The sequence below is a fragment of the Salvelinus namaycush genome, chromosome 10 (genome assembly GCF_016432855.1).
Source record: "Salvelinus namaycush isolate Seneca chromosome 10, SaNama_1.0, whole genome shotgun sequence".
In the NCBI taxonomy this organism is placed as follows: Eukaryota; Metazoa; Chordata; class Actinopteri; order Salmoniformes; family Salmonidae; genus Salvelinus; species Salvelinus namaycush.
In genome coordinates this window covers 26,588,941-26,614,582 of record NC_052316.1, presented here as the reverse complement: position 1 = coordinate 26,614,582, position 25,642 = coordinate 26,588,941, and the positions used below count along the sequence as shown (strand labels likewise).

General features: G+C 41.6%; 2 protein-coding genes across 3 annotated transcripts; both read right to left on the bottom strand.

Annotated features, from left to right (window-relative positions):
* Window positions 1-4,371: 4,371 nt before the first annotated feature.
* On the bottom strand, window positions 4,372-6,866 carry mdp1 (magnesium dependent phosphatase 1). 2 transcript variants are annotated; one of them, XM_039001946.1, is made up of 6 exons: window positions 6,792-6,866; window positions 6,023-6,045; window positions 5,724-5,831; window positions 5,429-5,536; window positions 5,078-5,163; window positions 4,372-4,785 (listed from the first exon to the last, which is right to left on the bottom strand). In XM_039001946.1, exons 1-6 carry the CDS (start codon window positions 6,852-6,854, stop codon window positions 4,700-4,702), a joined length of 474 nt encoding a protein of 157 aa, XP_038857874.1. In that variant the 5' UTR covers window positions 6,855-6,866; the 3' UTR covers window positions 4,372-4,699. The 2 variants fall into 2 exon arrangements, with proteins under 2 accessions (XP_038857874.1, XP_038857873.1); XM_039001945.1 differs by lacking the exon at window positions 6,792-6,866 and adding an exon at window positions 6,268-6,443 and having other exon boundaries at window positions 5,982-6,045.
* Window positions 6,867-16,004: 9,138 nt separating this feature from the next.
* LOC120054508 (collectrin-like) lies at window positions 16,005-22,016 on the bottom strand. The gene is made up of 7 exons (XM_039001944.1): window positions 21,674-22,016; window positions 18,385-18,463; window positions 17,657-17,715; window positions 17,366-17,451; window positions 16,873-16,989; window positions 16,437-16,631; window positions 16,005-16,345 (listed from the first exon to the last, which is right to left on the bottom strand). The coding sequence occupies exons 1-7, from the start codon at window positions 21,827-21,829 to the stop codon at window positions 16,213-16,215; spliced, it is 825 nt and encodes a 274-aa protein (XP_038857872.1). The 5' UTR covers window positions 21,830-22,016; the 3' UTR covers window positions 16,005-16,212.
* Between the last annotated feature and the right edge of the window lie 3,626 nt (window positions 22,017-25,642).

Below are 25,642 nucleotides of genomic sequence, written 5' to 3'. Positions count from 1 at the left end.
CAATTTAGAGGACAAAACAAAACTTAACTCACACATACACAAAATAAAACTAAATCCTATTAGGTGGTACACATATAAGAAGACAGCATATAGTCATTACAAGCAGTGTAGTTAAGCCAAAAATAAATATTGAGTGGAGTACAGCACAGAGTAGCAGCAGATCGTCAGCCCAGGTATGAAGGGGGACTAGACCATTTATCCAGTATCGGCTGCCATATTTTGTAAAACACTGGACTTCTATTGCAGGTATTGTATCGAATCTTTTCCATATGTATTACATTCCCTAAATCCCGTAACCACATTTCAAAGGTAGGTACAGTCTCGAATTTCCAAAATTGCAATATGAGCCTTTTGGCTAATAGAGTACAAACTGAGACAGCTTTCCCTTCCTGGTTATTCCCATCAACTGTACCAAACAGAGCGATCAATGTGTCTGGGGCTAGAACTCTATCGAAGGCATTAGATAAGTAATCAAAAATGAGATCCCAGTAAACATGTAACTTAGGGCATGTCCAGAATAAGTGGGTCAACGTCCCCTCATCCTGCTTGCACCTCTCACACAGTGGTGAGGTGTCCGGGAATATTTTATGCAGTTTTACTTTTGAGTAATGTAACCTGTGTATCACCTTAAACTGTACAAGGTTGTGTCTGGCATTCACTGAACTGTGGTTTATATTCCTGAGAGATTCTACCCAGTCATCATCTGAGATTTCTGAACCAAGTTCTTGTTCCCAAGCCCTTTTAATGGTGTCTGTGGATACCTCTATGTGGGCCTGTAGCACATCATACAGTCTAGAGACCGACCCTTTTGAATGGGGTTTGACAAGGATCAAGCTATCTAATGTAGGACTATTTGGCTTCATGCCATACTGTGGGATATGTGTCCTTAAGAAATTCCTGATTTGGAGGTATCTGAAAAAATGTGTTGTTGGCATGTTGAACTTTGCCTGTAGTTGTTGAAATGAAGCTAACTGACCATCTATGTATAGATTACCAATTGTTGTGAGCCCCTTCTCCCTCCACTGTGAAAACACCACATCATCCAATGCAGGGTGGAAAGCATGATTCAGGCAAATTGGGCTGTCTATGTAAACAGTGGGTATGTTAAGAAAATACCTAATCTGTTTCCAGATCCAAATGACTGGATTAGAGTCATAAGTGACTTTTTTCACATATGATGGGCTATTAACAAGTGCAGGGAGTGAGGAACATTGACAGGAGGCCTGCTCAATCAAAAGCCATGAAGGCATATCCTTCTGTCTTATCGCAGGTAAACTTTCCCTCCAGAAAGACACAATGTTCAGATTAGCAGCCCAATAATACAGTTTGAAGTGAGGAAGGCCAAAGCCCCCCTCTATCTTGTACTTGCATAAATGCTTCTTTGAAATTCTGGCTGCCTTGTTATCCCATAAAAATGGAGTTACTATTGAATCCAGTTTCTTAAAATAGCTTTGTGGTATGAAATTGGGTAGACATTGGAAGAGGTAAAGAAACCTGGGTAGGACAACCATTTTAATAGCGTTTATACGACCAACCAAGGAAATAGGCAGAGTTTTCCAAAAATCTATATTTTGTTTAAGCTGATATATTTTCATGTCCCAATTCGCTTTCAATAGCTGATCAAGGTCTCTTGTCACTACAATGCCAAGGCTTGTGAACTTGTCCCTCACTGTTCTAAACGGGGAAGATTGCACAAATTGCATATCCACAGGCCGTGATATTGGCATCAACTCACTTTTTGCCAGTTTATCTTGTACCCAGAGAAGGAGCCGAATGTGTTTATCAAGTTAAGTAAGGGGGGAATAGAAGTTTTAGGCTTGGACAAAAACAAAAGAACATCGTCTGCATATAGGGAAATTTTGTGCTGTGTCTTTTATTTTAACAGAAGCTATATCGGCACATGATTTTGGGCAATATAAACCTGTTCATTGATTTTAGGGCTGTAGTGATATTCTGGTCTGCTTTCATCTTTGCAAACCTTCCTACTGCACAAGCTTGCTTTTTCTTTAAATCCTGAGATGGAACTGGGAAAACATACACACACAATCTTACTGCTGACTATACTATGAATCATTTAACTGAAGAATGATTCATATGACCACCAATCAATATTTCCCACCAAAAGATCAAGATGATCTGATTTGCAAACAATATGGCTAATTTCTACTACTACTGCAAAAAACTCATCGCTTTTAGAATGAGCTATTAGAATGATAACAATGTTACTTTCGATTACTATGTGACAACTACATTTAGCATAGACCAGGAGCCTTGGTCAAACTGACATTTGTTTGTTCCACCAGGCCTCTATGTGATCACCAAGAGGAATTAAATCTCAATCAACCAACCATCTTAATGAGAATTAGATTTGTACTTGATACATTTGACAAAAAAATCCTTATCTCTTTGGGTAGAAAAATTAGGTGTGGAGATTGACCTGGGGCTTCTAGGAAGAATAGGCAATGAGAAAGAGGAGTAAATTAAAACTATGAATGAATAGTCTAAGGCTAAATTAGAGGAAATAACAGTGCATAAATTAACAAACATTCGAGTTGAGTATTGAACATTGATATCAAAACTAATGACAAATAGAATACATAATGATGAAAATTATTACCACGACTATGTACAGTTGATATGGAATACCTAAAGGAATAGAAAATAAATTCATATGGAAATAAGACAAAATGAAGCCGGCTATATTCATAAAAAATAATTTTATATATTTTCTCTGCAACAGTAATAATAAGTGTAATAGAATTGGTCAAATTCAAGAACAAGACAGAGAACGTTATTTCATGTACCTTGAATTCCAATTCAATAAATTTATAACATATTGATTGCATGGCTCTGGCCACCCTTGAAGTATCGTTGATTATACACATAAAAAGCCATGAAGAAAAACATTCGTCCATCTTCTCAAACATTGCTCTCATCTTGCAGTAACACTGAATGAAGTGGAAAAATTATGTATGAATCAGGTTTGTGGCAGTACAACAATGTCCCAAGAGGTAAAGTATACAGTGGCTTGCAAAAGTATTCACACCCCTTAGCATTTTTTCCTATTTTGTTGCCTTACAATCTGGAATTAAAATAGATTTTTGGGGGTTTGAATCATTTGATTTACACAACATGCCTACCACTTTGAAGATGCAAAATATTTTTTATTGTGAAACAAACAAGACAAAACATTTTTTGCCTTGAGCGTGCAGAACTATTCACCCCCGCAAACTCAATACTTTGTAGAGCCACCTTTCGCAGCAATCATAGCTGTAAGTCTCTTGGGGTATGTCTCTATAAGATTGGCACATCTAGCCACTGGGATTTTTGTCCATTCTTCAAGGCAAAACTGCTCCAGCTCCTTCAAGTTGTATGGGTTCCGCTGGTGTAGAACAATCTTTAAGTCATACCACAGATTCTTAATTGGATTGAGGTCTGGGCTTTTACTAGTCCATTCCAAGACATTTAAATGTTTCCCCTTAAACCACTTGAGTGTTGCTTTAGCAGTATGCTTAGGGTTATTGCCCTGCTGAAAGGTGAACCTCCGTCCCAGTCACAAATCTTTGTAAGACTGAAACAGGTTTCCCTCAAGAATTTCCCTGTATTTAGCGCCATCCATCATTCCTTCAATTCTGACCAGTTTCCCAGTCCCTGCCGATGAAAAACATCCCCACAGTGAAGCGTGGTGGCAGCATTAGGCTGTGGGGATGTTTTTCATCGGCAGGGATGCTGTGCTCGGGGTGATGAGAGGTGTTGGGTTTGCGCCAGACATAGCGTTTTTCTTGATGGCCAAAAAGCTCAATTTTAGCCTCATCTGACCAGAGAACCTTCTTCCATATGTTTGGGGAGTCTCCCACATGCCTTTTTGGTGAACACCAAACATGTTTGCTTATTTTTTTCTTTAAGCAATGGCTTTTTTTCTGGTCACACTTCTGTAAAGCCCAGCACTATGGAATGTACGGCTTAAAGTGGTCCTATAGACAGATATTCCAATCTCAGCTGTGGAGCTTTGCAGCTCCTTCAGGGTTATCTATGGTCTCTTTGTTGCCTCTCTGATTGGTCCGTGAGTTTTGGTGGATAGCACTCTCTTGGCAGGTTTGTTGTGGTGCCATATTCTTTCCATTTTTTAATAATGGATTTAATGTTGCTCCATGGGATGTTCAAAGTTTCAGATATTTTTTTATAACCCAACCCTGATCTGCACTTCTCCACAACTTTGTCCCTGACCTGTTTGGAGAGCTCCTTGGTCTTCATGGTGCCGCTTACTTGGTGGTGCCCCTTGCTTAGTGGTGTTGCAGACTCTGGGGCCTTTCAGAACAGGTGTATATATATACTGAGATCATTTGACAGATCATGTGACACTTAGCTTGCACACAGGTGGACTTTATTTAAGTAATTATGTGAATTCTGAAGGTAATTGGTTGAACCATATCTTATTTAGGGGCTTCATAGCAAAGGGGGTGAATACATATGCACGCACCACTTTTCTATTTTTAGATTATTATTTTTTTAAATAAGTTATTTTTTAAATTTCACTCTACCAATTTGGACTATTTTGTGTATGTCCATTACATGAAATCCAAATAAAAATAAATTTAAATTACAGGTTGTAATGCAACAAAATAGGAAAAACGCCAAGGGGGATGAATACTTTTGCAAGGCACTCTATATGTATTGCATCATCTCTGTCCTGAAGTCCTCATTTTGCACCCTGGGAGAACTGCAGAAGCGCTTCATTGACTAATTTCATAGTCACTCCTTCAGGGACCAGAACACAGTGCACACCTGAGAGAAAAACCAGAGTTCAGGGTAAGTTAAAGTGAAGTTACTTGTGGTGTTATCTCCTTTGGGTGTGAATGGTTTATGCAACATACAGTACTTGCTAAGTTGTTATACTTCAAAACAGATGTCATGTCACAATATCCGTGGTCAACTCATGATATGGAATCATTTTAAAATCATCTATATTTTTACCTACCCTGTTGTGCATGCATTTGAATGACTTTACGAAGATAAAGTGGACTTAATGAAATTATAAATTGGCTTGAGTTGAGGTGGAAAGTTATGAAAGTAGTACCTAGTCGACTGACTGCTGTGATGTTCCTGTGTTCGTCATCAAAGAACATCATCTCACTGAATTTGAATCCACTGTCTGCCTGGAGCCTGAACAAAGAAACAATGAGTGAGTTCCACTATAAACACTCTTTCACGGCCAGACATGAACACAAACACACACTTCCATCCTCACAGAAGAATCGTCCAGTGGCAGTCGTCGTTAAAGCTGGATTCACATGCTAGAAATTTCAGATTTGCTAATTCGTTTAACATGGCACGTGATTAACTACAACCAGTTAGCAAGTCAGAAATTTCAGAGTTTCCTAGTTCCAACTACCACGTGAACACGGCAATCTCAAATTCAGACACTTACTTTTTGAAGTGAGGGACCTTTGACCCCGGGTATATTTCCTTGAAGGATATGTATTGGTTGAGATTGAAGAGGGACAACAGCTGATTGGCTCCATCCACCTCATCTGTGCTGAGAAATATAAATAAAATGTTGATTATTTACAATGGCATGTTATTTCAAACAATCATCTAGAGGCTAAAAACAGAAATGCCCGTTGTCTAAACACATTTTACATAGATGTTAAAACATATGTTTAATCAGATTATAAAATAGCAAGTTTTTTTTATACAATTTGTTGATCAATGTATGAACTGACCGTGATGCCACTCCAATCTGGATCCCTTGGCCATGTAGAGAAGTCAATATGTCCACCGTTTCCGGGTACAGTTGGATTTTCTCCCTCCTTGCATTCAACACCACTCCCCTGTCAGGAAAGGCAGATGAGATATTATTAGAAATCTGAAAAGACATGGCTGATGTGTGTAAGAGTTGGAAGGGAGAGGATTTAGAGAAAGATATAGCCTAAAGCCATCATTAGCTTGATACTCATCAAGATTTTAACCAATAAACTCACTCTTTGTCTTTGTGAAATTGTGGGTCCACATAGCTACTCACCCAGAAGGGCCAAAGAGTATAATCTGAGATAAGGAAAAAACAAAACAGAGATGATGGAGGATGACAGAAACACATGACAGATAGCTAGACAAGCTACTTTAGCTGTGACAATCTTCTTGTTCTGCTTTGGTATTAACAAGGTATGCAAGGTTTGTTGAGTCTTCATTTTCATAACATTGCTAGCTGGCTACATAGCTAGATAAAATTAGCTAGCTAACGTTACAGTAGTTATATTTTCAATTTACCCAGGTCAAACACAACAAACTTTGGTTTGGACATAGCTAGCTATTTCTTGAGTTAAGCAGTAACTGTTTAAATTATCTAGTAGCTAACTCACACTAATAATCGTCAAATCTACGACTAGCTAGTTACATCCAGTGTGGTAGTTGGGGTTATGTGCTCAGAAGATCTAAATGCGGAAGTAAAAGTACAACTAGATCACACAAGTCATTGGTAGCTATACCTGTGATACTTTTGAGGAGATGGGGAAACTACATTGGAATCGTATGTGCCAGAGCACAGATTAACTGATGAATTTACGAACGCAAAACACCCTTTGACATGTGTCAGTAAAGGATGACAAAAAACGGAATTAAATTGTTGCTAGCAACACAGTTACAGTCACTAACGCTCTAGAAAACAGCCTAACTAGCTCTGCTATGGCGAGCAAAATTGTCAGAGTGAAGTGTTCTCAATGTCTGGAAGTAATTTACGTTTGCAAGCTATCAACCCAAAAAAACTAGCAGGCTAGCCAACTTTAGCCAGTTACCTTGGGCGCTTGACTGCCTTTTGGTATGTTCGTAAATTCATCAGTTATTCTGGGCTCATGCATACTCGGGCGAGAGTGCTCTGAAATCGGAGTAGATAGTTAGAGCGAATTTACGAACGCACCCTTTGTGCGGTCAGAACGCTCGGATCAACACTGAGCGCTAGCTCAAAAACCCAACATTAGCATGAATTTCGTGAACAACAAGTACAACATTACAAATATTTTCCGATATGTAAGATATTTAACTTATCTGTAATATTGTATCGTTTTTGAATAGTGACATTGCGTACTTTCGATGAAAATAGTCAGGTTTATCGACTCATATCCTGACTTTGAGAAGGACTTGCGGGACGATTTGCTTAGCAACCGCGTGATGCAGAATGACAACGTGAACGCGATTGGACGACAGCCAGTTTGGGGGGGGGGGGCGTGAGCTCGCCAGCTTGTAGTCCTAAAACCCGGAAATTAGTTCCCTCTGGTTCGTTCCGCCATCCCTATGGGGAAAAATTTATGGGGGAAGAATAGGAATTTGGAATAAACTTAGAGGTACGAGGTTAACACATGCTTAGGAGATCTTATACGTTTTATATTAGATAATAGCAGTCAGTTTACATGACCTTTATTAATTATGAAGCCTTAATTCACAAAGGTGACGTTAACTGATGAAGATGATCTCATAGAGCAAAACGTATAAAATATCCTATGCCTGTGTTTACCACATACCTTATTTTCAGCGTTTATCCAAAAACCCTATAAAACGCCATTAATTTTCATCATAGGCTTTGTCCAATGAACCATGGTAGAGTTAGTGCCTACAAAAATACGCAATTACTATTTCTCTGTCTATACGGTCCTTCATTCAAAGTCCAACGGGATGTCCTTTTTGACATTTTTTATTTATTTCACCAGGTAGGCTAGTTGAGAACAAGTTCTCATTTACAACTGCGACCTGGCCAAGATAAAGCAAATCAGTTCGACACATACAACACAGAGTTACACATGAAATAAACAAACATACAGCCAATAAATACAATAGAGAAAGTCTATCTATATACAGGGTGTGCAAATGAGGTAGGATAAGGGGGGTGAGGCAATACATAGGCCATAGTGGCGAAATTATTACAGTATGGCAAATTAAACACTGGGATGATAGATGTGCAGAAGATGAGTGTGCAAGTAGCGGTACTGGGGTGCAAAGGAGCTAAATAAATACAATAAATAACAATATGGTGATGAGGTAGTTGGATGGGCTATTTACAGAATGGTTTGTACAGGTGCAGTGATCTGTGAGCTGCTCTGACAGCTGGTGCTTAAAGCTAGTGAGGGAGATATGAGTCTCCAGCTTCAGTGATTTTTGCAGTTCGTTCCAGTCATTGGCAGCAGAGAACTGGAAGGAAAGGCAGCCGAAGGAGGAATTGGCTTTGGGGTGACCAGTGAAATATACCTGCTGGAGCGCATGCTGTGGGTGGGTGCTGCTATGGTGACCAGTGAGCTGAGATAAGGTGGGGCTTTACCTAGCAACGACTTTTATAGATGACCTGGAGCCAGTGGGTTTGGCAACGGATATGAAGCTTCCTCTCTTCTTTTCAGAACCCATTGGAGGAGAAGGTCAGAGGGAAGGGACCTCTGTCTTTCAATTAAATTCAAATGGTTTTATTGGCATGGGAAAAATGTTTACATTGCCAAAGCAAGTGAAATAGAAAATAAACAAAAGGGAAATTAACAAGGGAAATAAACTATCAGAAATTAACAGTAAACAATACACACAATTTTTTTTAAAGAATAGACATGTCAAATGTTATATTATTGGTTGTAACAATGAGCAAATAATTGAAGTACAAAAGGGGAAAATATATAAACAGATAAATACAGGTTGTATTTACATTGGTGTTTGTGCTCCACTGGTTGCCCTTTTTTGTGATGGCACACTGTGGTATTTCACGTAATAGATGTGGGAGTTTATATGGAAGTTTATCAAGATTGTATTTGTTGTCAAATTATTTTGGGGTCTGTGTAATCTAAGGGAATCTAATGGGTTTTGAGAAGGAGACAAGGAGAGAGGAGTATTCAATTGAGATCTTCCCACACTTTAGCTAAACCATCTTCGGTATACACTTATCAACTAGCAGAGGTCATACTTCAGTCTGTCAATGGTCTCCGTAGGCCTACAATACATGCTTTGGAGGTGGAAGTTATCCCCTTATCGATCAAATAAATAGCCACAATAAGACTGCAAACCCACATGATTATATAAGCACTATACACACACATACACATTGATTTTTTGTTGTAGAGTAGTGGCACACACTTAATGTGTTGTGAAATGTATTGTTTAAAAAAAAGAAAGTATAATTTTTTATTTATCTGTTATTTTACCAGGTAAATTGACTGAGAACACGTTCTCATTTACAGCAACGGCCTGGGGAATAGTTACAGGGGAAAGGAGGGGGATGAATGAGCCAATTGTAAATTGTAATGTTTTTACAATTGTATGCCTTAATTTGGCTGGACCCAAGGAAGAGTAGCTACTAATACAAAGGACAATCTAATCGACCTTGGCTCATATTACACGTAGCTAAAACAACTGTATGTCCTAAAGTTCAATAGCCGTTCAACCATGTTCTGACCACATGGCTAAAACCTCCCCCTTGTGTCTAGGATAAGAAATGGCTATGATGTGGGTAGAAAACAATTCAGCCAGTGAACAGAATGTTCTCAAACAAATGACTCACAGAAGCTTTCCCTTTGTAACATGTCCTTTCTGGAGAAGGATCAAAAGCACTTGAGTGCCACAATTGAGTTTGTTGCCAGCTGCTTTAGTTGCTGATGCTACATTTGATTTAAAAAATCTAGCATTTGGGTCTTACCGTCATACATATTTTTTTTTAACCAGGTAGGCCAGTTGAGAACAAGTTCTCATTTACAGCTGCGACCTGGCCAAGATAAAGCAAAGCAGTGCGACAAAAAGAACAACAGAGTTACACATGGGATAAACAAACATGCAGTTAAAAACACAATAGAAAAATCTATGTACAGTGTGTGCAAATGTAGTAAGGTTAGAGAGGTAAGGCAAAAAATAGGTGATGGATGGAGAGCCAATCACCTGTCGGGTGTTTTTAGCTAAGTGCCCCCATTTTCGAGCTTCAGCCCTCCTCCTTCCCCTCGGATCCGCTCCAAAATAGCCTACCTCATCACGCTGATGTTTGGGAGGGCTCTCACCTGGCCTACTACCGTATTGGAACAGCAGCCGGCCGTATGCACGAGCCTGGAGGGGTTCGTGGGAGAGGTGAGGAAGGTCTTTGATGCCCCGTTCTCCGGGAGAGAAGCTGCCTGGAAGCTAATTCAGCTCCGGCAGTACGCCCACACTGTGGCCAACTATGCGGTGGATTTCCGTACGTTGGCAGCGGAGAGTGCGTGGAACCCGGAAGTTCTGTTCGTCATGTTCCTGCACTGCGTCTCGGAGGAGGTTAAGGACGAGCTTGCGGCTCGAGAGTTACCCACAGATTTTGACTCCCTCATTGCTTTGACCATCCTCATCGATGGGCGATTGCGGGAATGACGGACGGAGAGGAAATTCGATTTCACTCCCACGTCCAGGGATTCCACCTCGCCTCCGAGTCATCCCGGAAATCCCCGCCGGTCCCGTGGCCGAGATATCCTGACCTTCCTCGAGAATTACAGCGGAGGGCCGAGGCACTGTTTCCCGAGGCCATGCAACTAGGCAGGGCTGGGCTGTCGCCAGCGGAACGGCAACACCGGATCAGAACAAGGAACTGGACTTCTGGTCATTTTGTGTCCTCATGCCTAGTAAAAGACAAGGCTCACTTGTAGGAGCGAGTACTCTTGTGGGCCATATGAGGAACTTTTCTGCTTCCTTTACTCACACCCCTTTTCATGTCATTCTGCTGTGGGGAAACCAGTCCAAATCTCTTCGGGTCTTCATTGACTCTGGGGCCGATGAGAGCTTTTTGGACGCGACACTGGCTTCCGAGCTGAACAGCTCCTCTCCATTCCCGTGGATGTTAGAGCGTTGGATGGGTACTCTATAGGTCGGGTCACCCATAACACCACACCCATCAACCTACGGGTGTCAGGGAATCACAGCAAGATCATTCAGTTCCTGCTCAACAAGTCCCCCCAGATCCCCGTGGTTTTGGGATTCTCCTGGCTCCAGTGACACAGCTCACTCATCAACTGGTCTATGGGTGTCATCATGGGCTGGAGTCCGTTCTGCCACGCCCATTGTCTGAAGTCGGTGCAACCTTCCCCAGGACATCTTCCTGGGTCCTCGGAGGTGGTTCCGGATCTCTCCGCCATTCCCGCGGAGTACCAGGATCTCCGGGCGGTGTTCAGCAAGTCCCGGGCCACTTCCCTTCCGCCGCACCGCCCCTGTGACTGCGGGATTGACCTTCCCCCTAGCACCACGCCGCCCCGGGGGCGTCTGTAATTGCTGTCGGGACCTGACAACTCCGAAGGGGCCACTGTGTTCTCCAAGCTGGATCTACATAATGTCTACCACCTGGTGCGGATACGAGAGGGGAAGACCGCCTTCAACACGGCCAGCGGCCACTACGAATATCTGGTCATGCCCTTTGGTCTCACCAACACCCCTGTTGTGTTTCAGGGTCTGGTGAATGACGTTCTCCGCAACGGAAAACTTTTCTACCTTTTAGATTTTGTGGCATAGATAAAGTTAAGATATCAGACAGGGGAGATGATATTAATAATAGTAAAAGAGAATGTTTTTGGATTTTCACCCTCCAGACATTATTTCCTAAAGGACTTAATGATGAAATGCCTATGTATGTTATGTTGTGAATTATGTGCCTATTTAAGATTATTCTGTTTTTCGAACGATGTACCCAATGACTAATGAAAACTTCCTATGTCCTCATTGTGGTTTTACAGACGTGTTTCATACATCTTATTCATACACTTTTGTAATATTTATGAAATGCATATTGTTATATTTGGTAGCACTTATTTGTTTTTCCTTTGCCTCCAACCCCCTTCGATGTGTGGAACGGATGTGGGTGGGGCTAGGTTTTTTTAAATCACAAAAGCTCTGACGAAGGCCGTGAGGCCGATACGTAAGCTTATTAAAGATCAGTGATACTATCAAGAGCAGTGTGCAGTTTCCTCTTTCCTTCATCTTGTTCAATTGTTGCCATGCACCTGCAAATAAGATTGCTCAGATGTGCGAGTGCCTTTTGAATTTTGTAACACCATTCCCTGCTCTGCCACGGGCCTATTGCCCTTTGAATGTTCCCTGGGGTATCAGCCCCGCTGCTGTCGTCGTACCTGGAGGAGAACCCGGTCGGCCCTCAAGACCACCGCCAGGTATCGACGACAAGCGGATCGCCATCGGATCGCCCGGCTCTCCGGTATCATCTCGGCGTCACGTTCTGACCCTAGTTCTTTTGTTATTTCTTTGTTTTAGTGTGGTCAGGGCGTGAGTTGGGTGGGTTATCTATGTTCGTTTTTCTATGTTGGTTTTTTCATTTGGCCAGGTATTATTCTCAATCAGAGGCAGGTGTCGTTAGTTGTCTCTGATTGAGAATCATACTTAGGTAGCCTTTTTCCACCTGGGTTTTGTGGGTGGTTATTTTCCGTTTCAGTGTTTTCACCATTCGGGACTGTTTCGGTTTTCATTTTGTTTCACTTTGTTAGTTTTGTATTTTGTCGTATTCATTCTCATTAAAAGACATTATGGATACATACCACGCTGCATTTTGGTCCTCCGATCCTTCCTACTACTCCTCATCAGAGGAGGAAGAAGAAAGCCGTTACACTCGGGCAGAAGGTATGGCTATCCACCCGAGATCTGCCCCTCCGGGTGGAATCCCACAAACTCTCCCCCCAGTTTATTGGCCTGTTTCCCATCTCAACAATGCTGTTTGTCTTCTGCTGCCCCGTACCCTTCGTATACAACCCATCTTTCATGTGCCCTGTGTTAAACCTGTTCCTCACAGCCCATTGTCTTCTGTTTCCTGGCCCACCCCTCCTCCCCGTGTCATCGATGGTCATCCGGCGTACAGTGAGACGTCTCCTGAGTGTTCGACCATGGGGAAGGGGTTTCCAGTACCTGGTTGACAGGGAGGGTTATGGCCCGGAGGAGAGGTGCTGGGTCCCCGCTAGAGACATCCTGTACCCAGCCCTCATCGCCGACTTCCACCGCCGGCACCCCGGTCAACCAGGTATGTGCCCATTTAGCCATTTAATTATTACTGAGGAACTGGGTTGGGACAGGGTGTAACATTTTAATCATTGTTAAGCTGACCCCACATCTACCCCTTATACATGTGTAATTGCAGGCATTGACTGAATGTGTGTTGCATCATATGTCCATAATCTTTCGTCGTATGCTGTAGCTGAATAGAGGTAACACTTTTTTTTCCCCCCAGGTAAATTGACTGAACTCATTCTCATTTACAGCATCGACCTGGGGAATAGTAACAGAGGGGGATAAATGAGCCAATTGGAAGCTCAAGTCCTTAATAAAGTTTAATTTGCTTTAATCTCAACAGACTAGAGGTTCCACTATAGGAAAGAGGGAGACATCTAAATCACAGATGGTTTGCATATCCTCTGATTCACACAATTTGTATATTTTTCAATAATTTAACAATCTACAGTAATATCAAAATGGCCATTATGTCAAACTACAAGAAGATCCACTATAAAACCTGTTTAAAGTTTAAACCAATCTGTTCACGTGTTCTTCTCCAGTGTTTCACATTGTGCAAAACAAGCAGTAAAAAACATTAATAGGCATTTAACACTTAACTACATGCATTTCTTAGTTAAATCAATTATCATGGGGTTTTCCTCCCTCTCAAATAAATTTATTGAACTGTTGCTACATTTAGATTATTTTCAGATCTGCGATCACTCAGAAGAAGCATTCATGATCTCTAAATGAACATGCTTATGGATTCTTTCTATAATTTCACAGTTTTGACAATATTAAAATTATAGACCATTGTCACCTACTTGGTTTGCAGAAATGCTTAACTAAAGCCATGGATAACACATACTGTACAGTTGAAGTTGGAAGTTTACATATACTTAGGTTGGAGTCATTAATGTGTTTTTCAACCACTCCACAAATTTCTTGTTAACAAACTATAGTTTTGGCAAGTTGGTTAGGACATCTACTTTGTGCATGACACAAGTAATTTTTTCAACAATTGTTTACAGACAGATTATTTCACTTATTATTCACTGTATCAGAATTCCAGTGGGTCAGAAGTTTACATACACTAAGTTGACTGTGCCTTTAAACAGCTTGGAAAATTCCATAAAATGATGTCATGGCTTTAGAAGCTTCTGATAGGCGAATTGACATCATTTGAGTCACAGGTGTACCTGTGGATGTATTTCAAGACCTGCCTTCAAACTCAGTGCCTCTTTGCTTGACATTATTGGAAAATCATAAGAAATCAGCCAAGACCTCAGAAAAAACATTGTAGACCTCCAAACATCTGGTTCATCCTTGGGAGAAATTTCCAAACGCCTGAAGGTACCACGTTCATCTGTACAAACAATAGTACGCAAGTATTTATTTTACCTAGGCAAGCCAGATAAGAACAAATTCTTATTTCAATGACAGCCTAGGAACAGTGGGTTAACTGCCTTGTTAAGGGGCAGAACAACAGATTTTTACTTTGTCAGTTCGGGGATTCGATCTTGCAACCATTTCGGTTACTAGTCCAATGCTCTAACCACTAGGCTACCTGCCGCCCCAGTAGAAACACCATTGGACCACGCAGCAGTCATACCGCTCAGGAAGCAGACGCGTTCTGTCCCCTAGAGATGAATGTACTTTGGTGCGAAAAGTGCAAATCAATCCCAGAACAACAGCAAGGGACCCTGTGAAGATGCTGGATGAAACAGGTACAAAGTATCTATATCCACAGTAAAAACGAGTCCTTTATCGACATAACCTGAAAGGCCGCTCAGCAAGGAAGAAGCCACTGCTCCAAAACCACCATAACAAAGCCAGACTAGTTTGCAAATGCACATGGGGACAAAGATCATACTTTTTGGAGAAATGTCCTCTGGTCTGATGAAACAACAATATAACTGTTTGGCCATAATGACCATCGTTATGTTTGGAGGAAAAAGGGGGAGACTTGCAAGCCAAAGAACACCATCCCAACCGTGAAGCACAGGGTTGACAGCATCATGTAGTGGGGGTGCTTTCCTGCAGGAGGGTCTAGTGCACTTCACAAAATAGATGGCATCATGAGGTAGGAAAGTTATGTGGACATATTGAAGCAACATCTCAAGACATCAGTCAGGAAGTTAAAGCTTGGTCGCAAATGGGTCTTCCAAATAGACAATGACCCCAAGCATACTTCCAAAGTTGTGGCAAAATGGCTTCAGGACAACAAAGTCAAGGTATTGGAATGTCCATCACAAAGCACTGACCTCAATCCTATAGAATATTGGTGGGCAGAACTGAAAAAGTGTGTGCGAGGAAGGAGGCCTACAAACCTGACTCAGTTACACCAGCTCTGTCAAGAGAAATGGGCCAAAATTCACCCAACTTACTGTGGGAAGCTTGTGGAAGGCCACCCGAATCGTTTGACCCAAGTTAAACTATTTAAAGGCAATGCTACCAAATACTAATTGAGTGTATGTAAACTTCTGACCCACTGGGAATGTGATGAAAGAAATAAAAGCTGAAATAAATAATTCTCTCTACTATAATTCTGACATTTCACATTCTTAAAATAAAGTGGTGATCCAAACTGACCTAAGAAAGGGAATTTTTACTAGGATTAAATGTCAGGAATTGTGAAAAACAGAGTTTAAATGTTTTTGGCTGAGGTGTATGTAAACTTCCGACTTCAACTGTAACTGAAAAGTGATATTCGCCATATAGCCTACCACAAAAATAAAGTAAAAAGGAAACCCAACCTGTAATCTTGTGCATGATTTATAAACTACCACTGAGATAATGTGTATTCATTCATTGAGTATAAACAAATATGCATTACGCCTTTTTATACAGTTACAATTGGATTGAACCCACTGGGCAAAACTGCTTGAATTAACGTTGTTTCCACATAATTTCCACCAAAATTCAATGTGATGAAGTTAAATCAATGTGGAAAACTGATTGGATTTACAAAAAGTCATCAACATAGGGGAATTGTGTATTTTTTTTCACCAAACTTGTAACCTAAATCCAATGTCATGGTGACATTTTTTGTTTTCACATTGAATTCACATTAGTTGAACTGACGTCTGTGCCCAGTGGGAAATGTCTTACTGTTCTTTTCACTTATTTATTTAACTAGTGGCTAGAGTCTGTTTTACCAAATCTCATACCCGCTGCAGTTTGAAACTTTAGACACAGAGCATAAAAGTGTCTTTGGAGTGCTTACTTGGCAGCATTGTACCGGAAAAGCCCTTACAGCTTTGTAAAGCGATCATCATCTGTGAATCCTCTATTGTAGGTGCCATCCAGGTTGATGCCATTCTCCACTCCTTTCACCTGCATGTCCTCTTCATCCTGCCCATCCTCTGTCATCCCTTTCTCTTTCCTAGATCAAGATGAACCATCAACACCAGTTAAATAACCAAACATTTCATTATGAACAGAAAGACTGAAGTATTGTCAAAGGGTAGACTCACCGTCTCTTTTGAAGCAGAGAGGATACGAGCAGGGCAATGATTCCAGCACACACAGCACCGATGACCACTCCAAACACGATGAGCCAGGGAGGGGTGTCAGGGTTGACTGGCGCTGCTAGTGTAGGGTGGATGCCCAGAAACTCCAGGGTCCTATCTGACAGGAGGAAGGCGTTGTTGATGCGATGCCTTGCCATCCTGTTGGTTATAGAAGGGGTTCATTTAGGTCCAGATAGTACATCTCTTCTTTTACAGGTCTGTTATCTCAAACTGTACTTGAATCTGTCTAAATACCGCTTGCCTTGTGTTTCACATTGTAAGCATATCTATTTTCTGTTTTATCAGGTATTCAGGTGGATGCTTATGTTCATTTTCTTACTTTAGTTTATCTACAGGTGTAGACCAGTACATTTTCTTTTAAAGTAGACCAGAGCATTACCTCACAGCTTTCTCCACATCTGCCTTAGGAATAAGCATGGTGGCATTGTCTGGTGATGTCACCACAAACCAGAAGGACACCCTCGAAGTCTGAACACACAGGATAATGTTGTCGACACTGGAAAAGTCCCACAAACATCATAATGCCAGAAATGCCATGTTGACAGCATTACACAACACACCAGGAAGACTATTTTATTGACTTAAACAGAAGTCATAAAACATGCTCACAGGAAGGCTGGAAATAAACCTTTATTACTATTATAAACTGCTCACCAACTTAATTAGAGCAGTAAAAATAAAAGTTTTGTCATACCCGTTGTATACGGTCTGATATACCACGGCTGTCAGCCAATCAGCATTCAGGGCTCAAACAACCCAATTTATAATGTACTACATGCTGATGTACTGTAGCATGTGCTTTGTATTGAGTTCAAACAGCGACTGATTAAATAATGTGTCAGACATTTTTCGGGCACTGTAGATATTCTTACTTGTATGTTTCCATTTGGAAGTGCCTCCTCATGGCAAAGGCCATAGTAGCTCGGAAAAAGAACATTTCACTCTGATTCCATTCATACTGCAGACAAAAAAAGTATAATCTCATCACCAATCACAATATTCAAACACATTTTTCTGTGTTGAAAATAATAAATGAATAGCATTTCAAAGCTCTTGATCGATAGGACCCCCTTCTGTATTTTAGAGCATATCACTGATTTCAGAGAACATTTCTGAAAATAATTTAATAATCTGCTGTATCTTTTGGTAAGCATAGTACTCACAGCATCCTCTCCCAAAGCAGTTTTGAGGCTGATGCGCACTTTGTAGCCATTTGGAGCATCTACAGAGAGAATAACAGTTTTTTTTATCTCTCTCCCCTACCTCAAATATTGTATGCTCAATGTTTTAGACATCATAAAACATTAGCATACAATAGTCTAGTCTAATAAGTCACGAAGATGTTGACTTGAGTCACATCAGTTTATACAAACTGTATAATAACAAAAAACACGACACCAATGAAACAAACAGTACAATAACAAAAAACAGGACACCAACGAAACAAACAGTGAATAGGACACCCTGCTCATCTAGTCTCACAGTTCTTTATCAGGACAGTATGAAGGACACTATCTGTACCACAAACCATAAAGTATTTTAATATTTACTGCGTGTTCGCCCTCTGCCCACTCAGGCACTCGCTGCTGTTAAACTAACCAAATTTAATGCAGACAAGATAACAACATCCTGTGTAGACCATTTGAAGTCAAGTAAACACTCACAACCAGTACCTTCTTCCTCAAGACTCTGATCAGCTGACATATTAAACTTTCTTTCTCCCTACATTAAAATATTGGAATATTAGCTGAAACAAACATTCAGGGAAGCAATAAACTGGTATTGTACAAATTGCAATACGTACAAACTAAAGAATACAAAACAAACACCAAGTAATTCCAACTATGAGGATGTGAGCGTCTTATAAACCTAGCTACTCTGAGTCACTCACCGCGCTGGCAGAGGTCTTGTGTCAGAGCAGGTGCCACCCCCTGACAGAGCAGAAACAGGACCCACACCAACATCCCCTCCTGAGGATAAGAACACAACTAAGAAAGAGTCTGCTGTGCTGCTGGCTCAGTCAAAGTCCCAGTGGTCAGACATTAAAGTTGAAGGAGCAGGCCAACAATGGAATCAAACAGACCTTGGGGTGGCCACTACCAGGGTTTATTGGTTGAACTATGACACACACAGCTGCTAGCTAAAACCCTCCCTGCCCACCTTTAAAAATGTAACAGCCCTATAACAGTTGTCACCAACAGTACAGATGGCCTGCCCAAAGAGCAGCATGTTTGTGAGAACAGCAGTGCGTGCGCAGCAGTGTCAGCACTATTTGTCCAAGCCTCAGAGAATTGGAAGAGGTTTGATAATGTGAGAGGGAGGCAGACCTCGGGAAGATAAACACACAGGCCCAGTCTTCTTTTGTTTACCCAGTGGGCCTGCTTTACTGTACAGATGGGATCTTAAAATGACCAGTATTGTTGCAGCACAATAATCATGCAGCAACAGGATTTTAACGTTTAATCCAGTCACACTTTTCAGCTGATGTAATGTTGCTTGATCAGTAGTTAGGCTATTAGCTGGCCAAAATGAGGCTACTTGAAAAGTGCAATACTGTTAATATAACCGTGTGTTATTGCAGGTTTTCAGTGAATTTATGTAAATCATGCGGCACAGGAAAATTCTCAGCGACAACCGAGTGATCAAATTCAGATCCCTCAACAAGGGTAGAGCCTAAGGGGTATTTGGCAAGACAAAATAATGTAATTGACAATAATTGATAATACAGTACATCCAGCACCTCTGAACATATCTTTAGTACTTTTCCCAACCTGGAGAGCTGACACCTTCAGACTTATGCTCCACCACGGGTCACACTGAGGTCAAGGAAGATAGCTGACACTTCTCTTCTGGGTGTTTACAGTTAATAATACCTTTATTACGAGTATCAGTGATTCTGTCCCAAATGGCATTCTATTCCATACATAGTGCTCTACTTTTGACCAGAGCCCTATAGGGAATAGGGTGCCATTTGGGGGACACATCAGTGTCACATCAGCTTCTACAGTACTAAGGTAACATAACAAAGATGAAGGTAGACCTAATGTAACATTACACTTTTACAATTCAGGGAAACTGTCATGATTAACCATTCACACTGCCCTGGATACATTACCTATAATGTGGTTAACTTTTCACCAGTGAAGGTTTTTGTCAAGCACATCTTAGGTTCAAATTGAATCATTGATTGTTCATGAGAAACATGGGTTCCCACATTACACTTGGTCTGCCTGTGGAGGGCAGCTCTACTCTTCCAGCTGATTGCTGGCTATTAACAACAAATTAGCTGATTGCAAATCTATTTAGGAAGAAGAACATGCAGAAGCATATTAAATGTAATACAGACTCAGAGTGAAGCTTCCTTGTTAGCTCATGAATACAAGACATACAATAACGCATTATCAGTAAATGATCTTTGCTCTCATAAAATGCTAGGGTATTTCGCCATACAGGAAACACCGATCAGAAATTATACTGAAATAATTTTATTGAAAGATATATTGCTGGTTAAACTCCTCTCTTGAACATAAAACTAGGGTTGATGTGCATTTTGCAGTTTGAAGTTGAGGAGTCCCTGCAGAACAATTGTAGAATAGACTTCATGCTCTGTAGCCACTGGGGTATATTAAGTCTGTAGCCACTGGGGTATATTAAGTCTGTAGCCTATGCATGCTCAACTAACCAGTGGCATGTATTTGTGGATGCCAAGGGAAGCCTGTCATGCCCTGATCTGTTTCACCTGTCCTTGTGCTTGTCTCCACCCCCCCTCCAGATGTTGCCCATCTTCCCCATTATCCCCTGTGTATTTCTACCTGTGTTCTCTGTCTTTCTGTTGCCAGTTCGTCTTGTTTGTTCAAGCCTACCAGCGTTTTGTGTCTCAGCTCCTGCTTGTTCCAGTTTCTCTTTTCTCGTCCTCCTGGTTTTTGACCCTTGCCTGTCCTGACCCTGTACCCGCCCGCCTGACCTCTGCCTGACCTGACCCTGCCTGCCGTCCTGTACCTTTGCTCCACCTCTGGATTACCGACCTCTGCCTGACTTGAGCCTACCTGCCGTCCTGTTCCTTGGCCTCTACTCTGGATTATCGACCCCTGCCTACCTTGACCTGTTGTTTGCCTGCCCCTGCTGTTAAAATAATAATTGTTACGTCACACAGTCTGCACTTGGGTCTTACCTTGATTCCTGATAAAGCCAGACTTCCCCAAAAAACGTTAAATAATTTATCTTTCATCTCTCTGTGTTTCATAATTTTCATTCAGCACCCCTCTGTCTCTGTTGGCAATCTATCTGATGCTGTCTGGTCTAAAAGAGAATGACATTGTTGCCACCAGTAGCATTGAATGCAAGGGAAGCCAGCAAGCATTTGGCCTCCCTTGATAAAAATAAATAATAAAAGCCAATCAGCATTGAGCTAAACTGAGTGAGCTCAACTATGAATGGTCTTGGCACAAAACAAAAAAAAGTGTTAATCACATTGCATTGAGAGCATACTTCATTGACAGAAACAACTTGAATTGTTGCATCTCGTTGTGTTGTTGTCCTCCGGTTGCTAGCTAGCTAAAATGGTTCCTTCTCTAAATAACCATGGAGATAGGGATTTGTACTTGTGGTTAATTCTCCGTACTGGCCAATGACTATAAAGGCGATTCTGATCCAACCATAAATTCATACATTGTGCCCCTAGTTGGAGAGTATGGAAGTTCAATATGTAGCTAGATGTAGAAGGCTAATGTTAACTAGCTAACGATGACCATGAAATGAAGTTAGGCTAGCAAACAAGCATTTTAGCCAGGTAGCAGGACAACATAAAATAAAAGCTTGAACTTTATGACAGAGTGATAGACCATTTTGTCAAAATGAAAGATAGGAGGATGACATTGGCATTTCTCGACAAGTAGGGTGAGTCAACATGTTTTTCTACTTGCACTAACACGCACGCACAAACACACAAATCAGAACCATGGACAGCCACATCATATTTAGCTTAAGTTGATTGGACTAAATTGTTTTTAGTATATTTTAGTTGTCACTGTATTAGACTAAGCAGAGGTGATTTGATGATGTTGAAATGGTGCTGGAATAGTGGAGACAGCTCCTGTTTTCTTTGTGACTTGCGGTAACTCTCCATGGTTTTAAATCAATAGTTGTTTAGTGGTCTGAAAATGTCAGGAACATTAACTTACCTGACCATGCTGTAAGTCATGTAACTGTTTGTTACATGCAATACGCTTTGTGCACTTCACCCAACAGAGGTTGCTCTCCGGTTTTGTGAAGAAACAAATGTGTGAATTATTCTGCCAGCGTCTTCTTATTGTATCGGCCTTAGGCCTATATAACATGGTCGCAAGCCATATGAACTAACAGGTTATAGAGCAAACAACACCATTATCACAACCCATTGGCTGTAATATGTCTTCCCCAGTGATTTGACTCACGCACTGCTACTGCAACTAACTAGGGATTTTCCGTGGGGTTGATATATCATTTACTGGTATTCAACTTTGTAAGACGAGAGTTCTTTGTAGTCTATTTTCCTGTTTATTATCTCCAGCATCATGATGATGATGTCAAGAAACTGATATCGCATGTCCGGAACCGCCCGTCCGGAACTGCCCTGCCAGGGTTGCCAGGTATAGCTAAGACTTCTCTCCCATGACTACTCAAAACCCGCCCACAAACCCTAAAACGAGCCCACATTGTTTTTGCTGCAACAAGACGAGTTGCACATAAAGCCAATTAACCCTTTTTCCATAACGTTATCGAGCAAAGTATGAAGGAATATCAAAGTCATTTGTAACGGCGTAAGAAGCTAAATTTGGTTTTCCATAAAAATAATAGGTCTAATTATTGCGAGCTAACCGTGACTAATAAAGGAATTTCAATATGTCGCCAGATCATGTTCCATCAATGGATGTTGATTTAACTAGTTTGACTGCTATGATTGTAAATAAATCCCTTATGCGCATGTGCATAACTATAGATAAATCCAACAGGAGGGTGAGGGATGAAAGTTGGACAGATCATCTCGAAATCTCTGTGCAAGAAGCACTTGGACGAACTTCAAAATAATGTTAAAACTATTTTCTGGTGATTGTGCCGTTATTATGTGCCAGATGTTAAGACTACAAACCGTTATAAATGGCCTATTAGTGATATTGACTTGTCATTTCAATAGGCATAGGCTAGGCCTACTAAAATCAGAGTTTATGATTGTAATTACATTTGGTTTAGTTATGCTAATTGCAGGTAGCCTATAGCCCCTGAAAACCTACATTCGCTTAGGCAAGATGTAAGATGAACGATTTAGCAGCTTGCTTAGTTCATATTGACAGACTAATGTATATAACATGAATAGCGAGGCGATTTCGAGGTAAGAAGTGCTTCTGTTGCCCCATAGCCTGTTGGAAGAGGCTACTGAGGATAGGGTCTTAATTTCAATCACTAAATCGTATATTAATAATATGGATATGAACTGAATAGGCCTATGCTTGTCAACAGCCAGTGTTTTTGTTGTTGTTTTAAATAACATAAGGCTACAACAACAATAAACTGAAGTTATAGACTATTTATTAAATCAGTTTGCCAGCTCAGGTAGGCTACACAAGTGGCACAATGGATTTGCAACGACTCCAGTGGTATGTGGAGTATCACTCCACATTCAATGTCAGTTTCATTGTGTACTTTTCCCCATGTCAGAAGCATGCAAGTGAGTTCCAAATCTTCCATTTAAAAATTCCAATCGCGCAGCACTCGAGACCAAAGAACGGAGCATACGTAAAACCCTTTACTTGATGTGGTTTTCCATAAGAAAAGTCGACAAAAGAAGTGCAGTTTAAACCATCTCCGAACGACTTTATCTAATGCACTGTAGAGCGCCTAAAGTCGTTTTTTGTGCATTGTCGCCTTATTTCTTGATGCGCATCAGTTCATAGCGCGTTAATATGTTTTATGGAAAAAGGGTTGGGCATATGTATCTCCATAATGACAATCCAAATAGCCTACGGTTGGGAATATGTCTCCCTAATGACAATCCAAATAGCCTACGGTTGGGAATATGTCTCCCTAATGACAATCCAAATAGCCTACGGTTGGGAATTTGTCTCCCTAATGACAATCCAAATAGCCTACGGTTGGGAATATGTCTCCCTAATGACAATCCAAATAGCCTACGGTTGGGAATATGTCTCCCTAATGACAATCCAAATAGCCTACGGTTGGGAATATGTCTCCCTAATGACAATCCAAATAGCCTACCTACAACTGGTAAAAAGTTGAAATGCGTGCGTGCTGCTCATGTGACTCCTGCCTGCTGCGGCGCTCAGTCTCAACATACACACACCCCTCCGCCCCCTCCCCACCACTCACACACTCAGCAACAGGCTGCCTTACTACCTGATAGTAAGCAGCAGCAGGTAACAGTGAAATATTTTAAAGAAAAATGCCATGGCGGCCGCGGTGCAATTTAGAAGTAGCCCAAAAACCTGCAACCCGCGATCAATACAGTTTGACCCGCGACATCGTTTTGAAAGTAGCCCAATTTGGCAGCAAACTGGAGATCCCAACCCTGCCTGCCAAAGTGCTGCTGTATAAAAAGAGAATAAAGATAGAATTCACGTTGCTAGGAGATACTATCAACAATACATGATGGGATATTCGTATACGTCACTGTTGCCATAGCTACGTCTCTGTCAAAAACACAGATCTCATTTCTTGTGTCAGGGGAGGCTAAAATAAACAATGGCTGAAAAAAAGTTCAAAGGAGCCCCGTTTGGAACACAGACATCGAGGTAAGACATTAAACAAGCGCCAAAAGGAAGTGGCGAATCATGGAGATTAATAAGAAAACAATATGGATGTTGTTATCCGTAGCACTGCCGGCCTGATGTCTTACTGTAATGTGCGTGTGCAGGTTTGATGTGTCAGCGGTCCATCCAGCCAATAAGAGAGTAGGGACCTACACCGAGATCCCCTACTGCAAAAATATGACCAATGACCTGGTATGACTTGTAACTCCCAACCTCTCTCTCTCTCTCTCTCCCCCCCCCCCCCCCCCCCCTCAATTCAATGGGTTTTATTGGCATGGGAAACATATGTTTACATTGCCAAAGCAAGTGAATTAAATATTAAACAAAAGTGAAATAACTCTCTCTCTCAAACTTCCTCTCTATGCTTCAAAATCATAACAAACATATAAGGATATATGTGTTGTTTATGTCAGGAGCGGCGGCTGGGCCCGGGGTCGTATGATGCTGCAGGCCGTGGGGACTTCAGTGAACGGTCGGTGGCAGAGCGGGCCAAAGGGCCGGGGTGGCAGAGGGCCCAGGAGACTGCCAGGTTGGCAGCCATACCTCACCTCCTCTACAGGGAGGCCTGGGAAAACAAACGCTTCCTGGTGGGTCACACACACATGCACGCACATGTGCACACACACACCTGACCCCTAACCTCTGTCTCTCTGTCTGTCCCATAGAAAACTAAAGTGGGTCCAGGAACCTACAGAGTAGCAGACTTTATAGAGGAGCTGCAGAAGAAACCAGGCAGTGTGAGAGGAGTGTGTGACAGCAGGGAAGAGCGGTTCAGAAACGCACAGGTACCACAACACACACACACAGAGGTACCACAGTGCACCACTAGAGGGCAGGAGGACACAATATGTTATACTCAGCATACTGTTGGTAGGTCACATGTTAACACCATGTTAATAGCAGGTGTAAACTGGCTACAAACGACTAAGATCAATCTTTCTCCATGATACTCAAAGTGCCTTAGACCCCAACCCCTTCTTAAACTGTGTGTACAGAGCTGGACGCCAGGCCCTGGTTGCTATGGTATTGGGGGTGTTCCATGGGCAGCGCTGGAGGAGAAGAGGTCGGGGTCAAATGGGGCTCCCAGCATGCACCTCAGCTCCTCGCTGCAACGCTTCCCAGAAGGCAACAGTACGGTACGACAAACACACACACAACACTATAACTGAAAACAACAAGGTATCGGTTACTTACGCAATAAGGCACGAGGGGGTGTGGTATATGGCCTATATACCACGGCTAAGTGATGGTCTTAGTCACGACACAACGCAGAGTGCCTACAGCCCTTAGTCGTGGTATATTGGCCATATACCACAAACCCCCAAGGTGCCTTATTGCTATTATAAA

Bases quoted from the DNA above. Each gene is read 5' to 3' on its own strand.
- mdp1 (XM_039001945.1), bottom strand. From the start codon at position 6,301: ATGTCCAAACCAAAGTTTGTTGTGTTTGACCTGG. The intron at 5,832-5,981 runs GTGAGTTTATTG...CTTTCCTGACAG, and splicing joins CAATTTCACAAAGACAAAGA to GGGAGTGGTGTTGAATGCAA. The intron at 4,786-5,077 runs GTACTACTTTCA...TTTTTCTCTCAG, and splicing joins CACAGCAGTCAGTCGACTAG to GTGTGCACTGTGTTCTGGTC.
- LOC120054508 (XM_039001944.1), bottom strand. From the start codon at position 21,829: ATGTTATATAGGCCTAAGGCCGATACAATAAGAAGACGCTGGCAGAAT. The intron at 17,716-18,384 runs GTGAGTGACTCA...TTCTCTCTGTAG, and splicing joins ACAAGACCTCTGCCAGCGCG to ATGCTCCAAATGGCTACAAA. The intron at 16,346-16,436 runs GTGAGTCTACCC...ATCTTGATCTAG, and splicing joins TCTCTGCTTCAAAAGAGACG to GAAAGAGAAAGGGATGACAG.